The sequence below is a fragment of the Channa argus genome, chromosome 1 (assembly GCF_033026475.1).
Source record: "Channa argus isolate prfri chromosome 1, Channa argus male v1.0, whole genome shotgun sequence".
NCBI lineage: Eukaryota > Metazoa > Chordata > Actinopteri > Anabantiformes > Channidae > Channa > Channa argus.
In genome coordinates this window covers 40935341-40945566 of record NC_090197.1, presented here as the reverse complement: position 1 = coordinate 40945566, position 10226 = coordinate 40935341, and the positions used below count along the sequence as shown (strand labels likewise).

At 41.5% G+C, this 10226-nt stretch overlaps 1 protein-coding gene across 1 annotated transcript; it reads right to left on the bottom strand.

Moving 5' to 3' along the window:
- Positions 1-901: 901 nt before the first annotated feature.
- Positions 902-9933, bottom strand: rrp12 (ribosomal RNA processing 12 homolog). The gene is made up of 34 exons (XM_067521023.1): positions 9728-9933; positions 8731-8960; positions 8400-8483; positions 8219-8295; positions 8022-8127; positions 7814-7930; positions 7583-7721; positions 7343-7470; positions 7140-7238; positions 6964-7055; positions 6772-6883; positions 6187-6287; positions 5972-6086; positions 5751-5893; positions 5528-5649; positions 5376-5440; positions 5123-5285; positions 4876-5030; positions 4717-4784; positions 4520-4613; positions 4269-4427; positions 4095-4175; positions 3887-3992; positions 3685-3792; positions 3436-3593; positions 3261-3352; positions 2523-2678; positions 2272-2444; positions 2072-2182; positions 1943-1989; positions 1760-1838; positions 1508-1575; positions 1338-1420; positions 902-1237 (listed from the first exon to the last, which is right to left on the bottom strand). The coding sequence occupies exons 1-34, from the start codon at positions 9864-9866 to the stop codon at positions 1135-1137; spliced, it is 3873 nt and encodes a 1290-aa protein (XP_067377124.1). The 5' UTR covers positions 9867-9933; the 3' UTR covers positions 902-1134.
- Positions 9934-10226: the final 293 nt, after the last annotated feature.

Below are 10226 nucleotides of genomic sequence, written 5' to 3'. Positions count from 1 at the left end.
CCTCAAGAGACCAACAACACAGTAACGTAAGCATCTTCCCAAACTGTGTCTAGTTTTACACCAATCAGCCACAACATGAAAAAACCTGCCTAACACTGTATAGGTTCCTCTCATGCCAGCAGACCAGCTCTGAGCCATCAATGTGTGGACCACACTTCTGAAGGTGTCCTCTGGTATCTGTATTAAAAATATCAACAGCATATGAGCTGTTTTTCTAGCACATAGAACAGATGCGTCATTTGGGTAAATTGGAAGCCTAAGAAACAACTTAAATTCTGCCATGTTTATAAAACCATTACTGAACAATTTTACAGTTTGGCAGGGCACATTATCCAGATAAAAAGAGCCACAGTCAGAGAATATTGCTGCTCCCAAGGGGTGAACTTTGTCTGCAATGATGTACTGTATTCCTGGTCCTAAGGTTTTACCTAGGAAAGCATCAACCAGGGGATCACATCACAGTGCAATTTTTTTCCCAGGTACGCGATGCACCTGGCCATCCAATGGTCCAGTTGTAGAAGTCAGCATAGCCACTCTATCCAGTCTGCTATTATTCAGCCTCATACACAGCAAGTTATGATTCACTGTGTGCTGCGACACCCTTGATCACAGTATGTGAAGTAAAGCAGTTTTTGTTTTGTGCACCAGCAGCTCCTTTGTGGAATTGGACCTGGGTACACCCTACAGGACCTGATCATTTGGAGATTGCATCTCAATTTCCCCTCGGTAAAAGTTGCAGAGCCTTGGGGCCCATTTTCCTGCTTCCAACACAACAACTTCAAGATCTGACTGTTACCTTGCTGGCTTATGTGTTCCCACCCCTTGACAGGGGCCACTGTAGCAAGATGTTATTCACTTCATCTGTCAGTGTTTTAATGATCAAAAAAAGAGTTTTATCTGATAATCTTGATGATTTATTTGACAATCAAATTATTTTCTAATTCCTTTAAAGGCAGAGAGTCAACATTTGTTGTCACACACTGAATGAAAGCTGCATGCCACAGTTTAAAAACAAACTGTTTTCACCTTCCATGACAGTCTGTCAGAAACAGACATTTTGTTTTTTATGAACACACCTGCACACCCCTACACACACACAATGCATTTGAAGTCAACTTAATAACAGTAAGTCATTCAGTCCTTCCTCTTTTTCTTTAGCATTTTCTTCCCAGACAGCGCCCCCTTCTGGGCTCCTCTCACCATACCCTTGAACTGGCCCTGCAGTTTGGCACGCTTCCTGTGACCACAAACAATAAAACGGGTTAGCATGTGACTTATAAAAAACAATTAATTCAAAAAAATGTACAGAATTTTAAAAGGAGAACGGTTCCTTTTACCTGCGATTGAGCTGGGCCTTCTTCAGAGGGATGTAAGCGTAAGGATCAAGTTTCCCCTTTTTCTTCACATCTCCTTTTCCTTTCTGGGAAATGTAGTATGAAAGACACTTAGAACTACAGTTTCTAAGCTGCAACTCCCACAGTGTGTTTCTCTACGCTGCTGAACTCACCTTTGACTTGTAATCAACACCAGTGTCTCGGCTGCCTCCAAGAGGTCTGTGGATACCTGAGCCTCCAGCTGAATGCGGGGACAAAGTGTGGCACAATTTGTTTCTCAGTTTCAACATCATTGAACTATGAAAACCTATTATTCATGACAGTTCATATTAAATAGTATATCTGCATGTAGATCTGAGTTAGATGCCAAGGTGTGAAGGGTATACCACGCACCTTGCCGTCAGCATGTTTGGATCTAATCATACCTTTATATTTTAACTGGGGTTCAATTTCCATGTCCTCATCAAAGTTGTCATCTTGGAACTTTCTTTTGTTTGACTTTTTCTGGGGGTGATTTAAAAAAATTAAGTTAAGTAATGAAAGAGTTTAAAATGTTTCAAACAACAGCAACAACAGCTACATTAATAATGAAAGTGATAAATACTCACACTCTTGACTCCAGCCTCTTCTAGAATATCTTTCATCTCTCCCTCATCTGTAAGAGGAGTAATACCTGCTTGTCGTAGCTTGATCACACATACTATAAACCATGACACAGAACAATACAAGATTCTTACCTTTGTTTTTCCGTTCCTCTTCTTCGTCTTCTCTAATGATAAGCCGTCCATCTGATGTTACTTTAAAGCCATGCTCAACCTTGGTGCTCTTTTTCTGCTCAGGGTTGGTGGCTGAGAAACAACAAAAAAAACATTAACTCCAGAGCCCTACTCTTGGCAAATATGCATTTATCAAATGGACAGTTAGGAGGATCTGTCACCTAGTACTCTCTGGGAAACCTTGGAATCCAGGAAGTTGAGTGGGTCATCATCCCCTCCTTCTTTGAGCCAGGCCCGTCCTTTCTGCTGTTTGCCTCTCTTCCTTTGAGCACTAGCAGTCTTGTCTTCATCTTCTGACAAATCACTGTCTGATTCTGCAAGGATGTCCTCAATACTTGAAAGGAGAAGACAAGGGAGTAAATGATAAATCCATGAGGGAAGGCAGGACTTTCTGTTGGGCACAACTGCCTACCTTTCGCTCTTTGTTTTAGGTACCTCCTCTTCACCCTCTGAGTCATCCCGCTGCTCAGCAGCCTGTTTCCTTCTTTTTGTGCGAGCCTCAGCCTTGCGAATGTTTACAAGCACCTTGTGGTGTTCTGCAGGCAGCATGGTCTTCACTAGCTCAAACCTGGCAACACAGCAAATGATGCAGCAACCAATTAAAAAATGGATGTCACCGTTTGACAGTGTTGTATAAATCCCAGAGGAGGCACATCCAGCTAGTCACATAGAAGTAAAGTGTTAACAAAAGGTAAAAGAAACAAAAATTTAAAAAAGCATTGAAAGTAAAAAAAAACAAACAAACAAAAAAAAGATCCTCAGGTGCATTTGTTTTAATGAAATATTAGCTCTAAATCACAAACAAAGAAATTAATCAACTCTGTTCTTCTGAGAGAACAAAGCATTACGTGAAAGGAACATCCTACACCAAAATCATAAACATGGTTTTTGTACAAATTCTTTATACATCTCTAATCCTTTCACATTAAGTAGTTGTGCTCATTCTGTGCTACAGAATGTAATTTCCTGATGCAGTGTAAGAAAAAAAAAAAAAAATACACACTTTAATTAATTCTTTAGAATAAACACAACATCGTTTTGAGAAGAAAAAAAAAACCACCTAGATAAGTGTTAAAGAAAACACACTTGTTTAAGTGGACAGTGCCACAATCTACCTTAACAAAACAGGGCTGCCACTTACAGTACTTACCCAAACTTTCTGATAAACTTAGTGAAGATGTTCTTCAGTTTTGCTCTGAAATGCCTCCTCACATCATCCTTGATGTTCCCAATCCCTTCCATCTGTCCAAGAAATCTTAGTTAGTGAGCATGTGGACCAATTTCTTTAATATGGACTGCAAGAATCTGTAATGTACAATGCATACCATAACCGTGACATGCGAGGCCAGCGCCTTGGGCTCCATGACAAATAGGATGACTTTGATAAAGCTTAAAGCGGCTTTCACTATCTCTCTGGTGCGAGAAGAAAGCAGCAGACAAACATTGTGCAGCAGCTGCTCCATGGTGGTCACCTCTATAGAGTCTGGGACAGAAAAGTCACCTGACTCAAACCAGTTCAAATATACACGTTTCCAAAAGGCAACAGAAACAGTAAAAAAAGCCTGCAAACTTGCCTTTATACTCAAACACTAGTCGTGTTAGTGCCAACAATGTGCAGGTGATCATGGTGACGGAGCCTGCGAGTCCTGTATACACCAACATCAAATAATGCTCAAAGGCATCTATAACGGAGACAGATAACCCAATTAGAACTTTGAATGTTTGCAGGTCATTTTTATTCACAAATAGACTAAATAGAAGGAAGATATTTGTTGCCTTTTGTGTTTCCAAAGAAGTGGACAAAAGTTTTTCCAATTTCCACCAGCAGATTGTAGGCATTCTTACGGGCTCCAACAGACACCTCCTTTGTGCATATAATCACCTGAAAGAAAACATCCTCATGAAAATATATGTATCAGTAACTGTGTGTGTGTGTGTGTGTGTGTGTGTGTGTGTGTGTGTGTGTGTGTGTGTGTGTGTCTACCTCTGGCAGCAGTGCAATAATGAAGTCTTTGTGTTCTTCATTGAGCCTTTTCACAATGTGGTGTAGACACTTCAGTCTTGGCTGAGAAAAAGCAACACAAAGATACAAATCAGACAGACAAATCATTATATAAAATATAGTTTAAATTATTTCTCTCTACACAGCAAGTCTCACCCTCTTTGCTGGTGAAGATGCGTTTTTGAGCGTCTCAAGCAGTACGGCTTTAAGTGTTTCTATATTGGCCACAACGAATGCTTTGCACTCATCACTCTCACCACCACACATCTCCTCCAGCACACGGTACGCCTTCTTCTGCATTCCTGGCTCGTTGTTCTGAAAGTGGGTGCATCAACTCAGAGTTCAGAAGAAACGTACAGTACTTCAGTTCAAAAGGTTCCACTTAAGCATGCAGAGTGCATTCTTACCTCCAAATACGGCCTAATGAGCTGCAAGGTTTCTGTCATGGTCACTTCATCTACAAAAGGAGCCATGGCAACTACAAGGTCCATCATTGCTAGACTGAGAGGCAAATAGACAGAACGAAAACAAAGAGAGGAGTAAGTATATTGATATTCTCCTTAGTCTAAACGATTTAAGCAGTGCACACATATTAATTTCCTACCGTGTGAACTCAGTGGTGTCTGTGCTGTTCAATCTATCTGTGGCTTTTTGCAGGAAAGTGCAGATCATCTGAGGATCGTTGTTTTGATTAGGGATAGGTCACATTACAAACATAACTTAGAACAGAGCATCAAAACTGATCCATTCAAATACAACTAACCTGTTTTTCAGTGACAGTTAAGTAGACTTTGATGGTGTCTAGTACAGCCATTCTGTACGTGCCGGATTCTCCAGCGGCTGGCTGCTGGCTGTACACATTGAAAAGGATGGGCAAGAAGTTCTTAGAAAAACGGCCTATGTCAGCCTTTTCTTCTTCTGCAAAAAGTGTAAGCAGAAAAAAGAACATTGTGAATGGTTTCATCAATAGAAAGCATCTGCAGTAGTTTGTACTGAACATGTTCTCCTACCTGTGGAGCAGCTCTTGTTGATGATCGTGCGTAGAGCCTGACACACTATGAGTCTCAGGTCTGGCCGTTCATTAATAGCCATACCGAGTGTGCGGGCGATGCCTTTGAATGATGCCAATAGGTCCACAGGACAAGTACAGAAGCCAGGGAACATTGTCCAAATCTGTAAAAAGCACATCAAAGATATGTAAACTTAAATTATTTGATGCACCTCTGTACAAAGTAGATAAACAAGTTAAATCTGTTATTCTACCTGAAGCTGTAAAGTCTGGTAGACTTTGGCCTCCAGTTTCTGTCCTGCTTGCTCCAACTCTTCAGCTACAACCAAGAACAGAATCATAAGAAAAAACAAAATCCCCCATCTCAGTTATCATCAAAAGTGCAGCAACGATGGCCCTAAATTACCTCTTTGCCTTAGTGTAGAGGCCAGAGGGAGAAAATAAGAAGCAAAGAAAGCAAGGCGAGTGTTTTTCACATGATCCCTTATGACCGGAATCAGCCAGCTACGCGGGAACTCCAAGTCATCACTGGTTGGAAGGAAAAAAAAAAAAAAACAGAACAGGGTCAGTTAAAATCCAACAATGACAAGAAGACTGCAGCACACGTGGCTCTGAATGTTTGCACTTACTCATATCCAGTGATGTTGAGTGACACAGCACCTACAACAACTTCAGGCCCCATACTCTCTACAGCTCCTCCTACAGCCAGGTCCAACTCACCACTGAAGGGGAATTGAGGGGTAGAGCGCAGGTCTGCCAGGGACTGCAGAGACTGTGTAGCACACGACACCAACACTCAGGCCTTCATTTCATCACTAAAACAGTGATCTACAATGTTTTGTGACTATACCTTGGTCATGATGGGGTGAGCCTGTTTCCCTGCAATTCGATAGAAACAACCCAAGATCTGCAGCACAAATGGCCAGGACGTATGGAAGCGGTAAGATAATCCTTCTTCTACGATACTGAAACACAAGCATGCACACTTACTATGTAGAGCGTTTGCTTGTTGGGCTCTACAACGTAAAGGGCAGGATTGAGACTTTGGCATTGTTGAGAACGTACCGAAACATTTTGCAGACGTAAGAGGGATTTCCTGCAGAGGCTGTGGCACTAATCATACCCATCTCCTCCATATGAGGGGCAACACATTCAGTCAGCAAAGTCTGAAAAGAAAAAAAAACACTGTAGGACAGTTGGTAAGGCAGTTGTACACGTACCACAGGGTCAGTGGTTCAATCCCCAGTCCCGGTTATATGTTGAAGTGTCTCTGGGCAAAACACTGAACCCCTAACAGCCCATTCCCATCCCCAGCTGTGCAGTGCCGGTCCAAGCCCGGTAGAAATTGGGTTGAGTCAGGAAGGGCATCCGGCGTAAAAACTGTGCCAAATCAACATATTGACATGGATCCGCTGTGGCGACCCTAAACTCACGGGATAAGCCGTAAGAACAAAAAAGAATAGAATATAAAACTAAAAAATGTAATTAGGATCTCGCATAGAAAACAATCAAAACCACCAAATGACTCTTTTGTAAAAATATCCTAAGAATAAGTTAACAATATTTACCAATTTTGTATTTCTCCTTCTGGAACGCCCTAAAGAGATCAATGTTAATCAATGTGAACATATCTGAAGATAACCTATTTACCTTTAGTGTGTTGGTTGCTGCAGAAACCACCTGTGTATGAGGTGACAACAGGCAGGACATGGCAGCAGAGAAGAGACGAGGGAGGTGACCCAAACTCAAAGAACTCTGCAAACTGTATAAAGACATACAGAGTGTTGAGTAATTCCTGACTAACCTGATGTTCCACAGTACTGACAAAACAGAAATTATTACCTTGCCAAATGAACATGTGCTTTCTCCATCACAGCAAGCCAAGCCAGCATAGGCTGCAGGTCATTCTCACTGGGCAGGTAGTCATACAGAGCCTTGGGGTGAGAAATGAGAATGAGTTTTTATACTGCATTTTGCATTAAAGCTATGGATTGTTAGCTTTTTTTGTATCCTCTTACCGTGATGATCTGTGCATTGAGTTCTGGCGAGAGGGTTGATGTATTTGCTTTCCCGCTGAAAAGCCTATGGAAAGCCTGCATGGCACTTGCTGTAACTAGCTACAGCCAGAAAAACAGCAAGCAAATTAAAGATTAGATTTAAGTGCCCTTGAAGATAAACAAAGGGTATCTGGCAGGGCCCATGAATGCTTATGTTTTCTCACCACATGGCTAAGTGTCATCACTCGCAGTAGAGTCTCACAACAGGACTTGACAGCTCCCAGAGGAAACGTCCCCATCAATTCTTTTAGGAGGCCCAGGATATGAAGTGTGGTGGTGTCCTCTTTGCTACCTGAGGGGAAAAAAGCCATACTGTAAAAATAAAACACTTTTTGTTCCACTACAGACAGTAAGTATCAGCTATATAAGTGTATGAATTAATAAAGTATGCAAATTTGTTTTACCTCCTGCCTGTTCAATTTCTTTGATGCAGAACTTGGCTGTGGTCAGTGCAGCAGGGTGATGGCTTGGAGCATTATCTGTAAACAGGAAGTCACTACCTCTGAGAATGGAGCAAACACCTTGCTGTGCTGCTTTACGGACCTGATAAAGAAAAAAAATGTAAAAACATTATATTTTAGCACGTTGAACTTAACAACTAATACAGTTACTACTAGCAGGATGGTGAGAGTGACCTTAGGCTTGCAGTGCACGGTAAAACTGAGCAGACCATGGTAAGCCTGAAGAGTAGAGGGGTAGTTCCAGATAGATACATCCTGCTTCCTCAACAAAGTAGCCAAGCATGACAGGATCTATGTGTGGAAAACAGCACAATCAATTGTGAAAGTAGTTTTAATTATTAAACAAATAAAAGACAGAAAAAAAAGAGACAAACCCACTTACCCATCTAAGAGCTGAAGCAGTCTCAGATGTGGCTTGCTTAGACATAACGTCCATCAGAGCCTTGGTGGTGTCTGAGAACTTGGACACTAGCACTGGAGCAGGAACCCTAGAGAACAAATATTTCAAGTCAAATCTAATTAACTTTAACGTTATCGATAGTTTTAGTGTTGGAGGGGAAAAAAAGTGATTATTACTACCTTTTCATGACGAGGTTGAGGAGATATGCCACTGCAGCCTGAGACTCTGCTGAATCCACCACCTCCAGGGTGGTCATCTACAAAAATCACAGGCATGCTTCAACCTCAGATGCAACACCTAGCTTCACCACAAGTTATTCGGTAAAGACTTAGTGGACACATTACAAAAGGCTGCACTCACCAAAGCAGCAAAGTACTCTGTTTCAGTCTCTTTCCCTCCTTGACTACGGATCACCTCAGTAACAGCTGCCAACACTGCACAGATCTGTTAGGCACATCAGATGACAATGTTAAAACTTCACTAGATTAGCAATTCTTTAGCAGTTATTTGTGTTGGTACCCTTGCATCAACTCTTGGAATTGCCATGAACTACACAGTTTCCTTTCAATGTAAAAGGTTCATTTGGACACATCAAAATATTACAGTTGCAAAAATCAGAAGTTATCAGTATAAAGCCATTTAATTATCGGGTGCTGTGAACAAAAGTAATACCCCTCGGTGTAATGCCTACCTCTTTGTGAGCAGCAGAATTAGACTCCCAGAATCGCTGCACCTTTCTAAAGGTTAAGTTGGAGCAGTCTGACAGGCCACTGAGGAAGGTGCCTGAGGTTCTTTCTGATACGGTTTCATCTGGCTCATCTTCCATGCAGTTGTCTTTATGCCCACTTGCACCAAGCTCCAGTGGGCCTGCCTGCAATTCATTGTGTAGCTTAAGGGCATCAACTGTTAGATCACTCTTTCCTTTGAGAGAAAAAAAAAAAAAAAACAATGGGACATGCCAGTATGTTAGGCTAATTTCCAAACAGGAGTGAAATTCAAGAAGTTTACCATAGTACATTTACTCCTGGGTGAAATATAAATTTTGGAAACACAAGCTTAAATACACACATAAAACACAGGCATATGACAGGGAATGTGCAGTGCTTGCACATAAGGAACTGGAAAAATAAAACAGAAATAGCTAAAGCTATGTGGTGATCGCAGATCGATCATAAACAATGATCACAAACATACACCTAATGTAAACAAGACGTTTTAGGTCTTCACGTGACATTGATCCATCTATGTGCCTTTAATTTGCTGAGAATCCAAACTGAGGCCCTCAAAACAAAGATAAGAGCAAAGTTTGGAAATCAGGTACAGGCTAAGAGTGGCTGATGACAACTATATCTTAGTTACTTCCAGTAATCATTAACTGCGATGCCATAAATATTCCATTAGATTACAAACTGTGGACCAAATAAGCTGTAATGTAGCCAAAACAAGACGTTTCCCCTCCTCACAATGCCACAAAAACACAGACAAGTAACAAGTTATTTAATCATGAAAACTAAACTGACTACATGTTATTTCAGCTGACCACCGGGAAAAGTCCGAAAAATGGGCGTTACATTTTTTAGGACGTTAATGGACAAGCCGTTAGATCTGCGTGCTCTGTTAAAAGTTAAATGGCTAACCCTGGCTAATATTAGCACTAGCCAGAAACCCACGTGTTAAGGGCAGCTTACCGGTAGGTCGGCTAAAGAATCGGCTTTTAGCAGCCTGTCGAAAGCGACTCGTCTGCGGGTTAGAGTCGCTACTGTGTCCTTTCTTCCATCGTTTGAGTTTAGACCCTGTCCCAGACCGCAATTTCCCCGATTTCACCATTATCGAGGCTGAAAATAATCACGTTACCCCAACTGTCTGAGCTGCTCCAGATGACGCTGTCGCTTGGCAAATGACGTCACATGTGTCCTCACGTGTTTTTCCAGTAGATAGCGCTGTCCAGCACAAAACAGGATCAAACGACACACTATTACGGCTGTTGTCAAGTTGGATCCATCTACGTGGAAACTGAATTACAATTTTAAACAACAACCAGTTGTTGAAAGCCCAGGAAGATATGTAGTTCGGGACCTTGAGTTGATTTTGTCTTGTAAAGATATATGTATATGGATGAAATGATAACAGCTACTGGCTCTGCATGTCAATTTCTTAAACTTAAGTTGGAAAACTTTTCCAATTTGT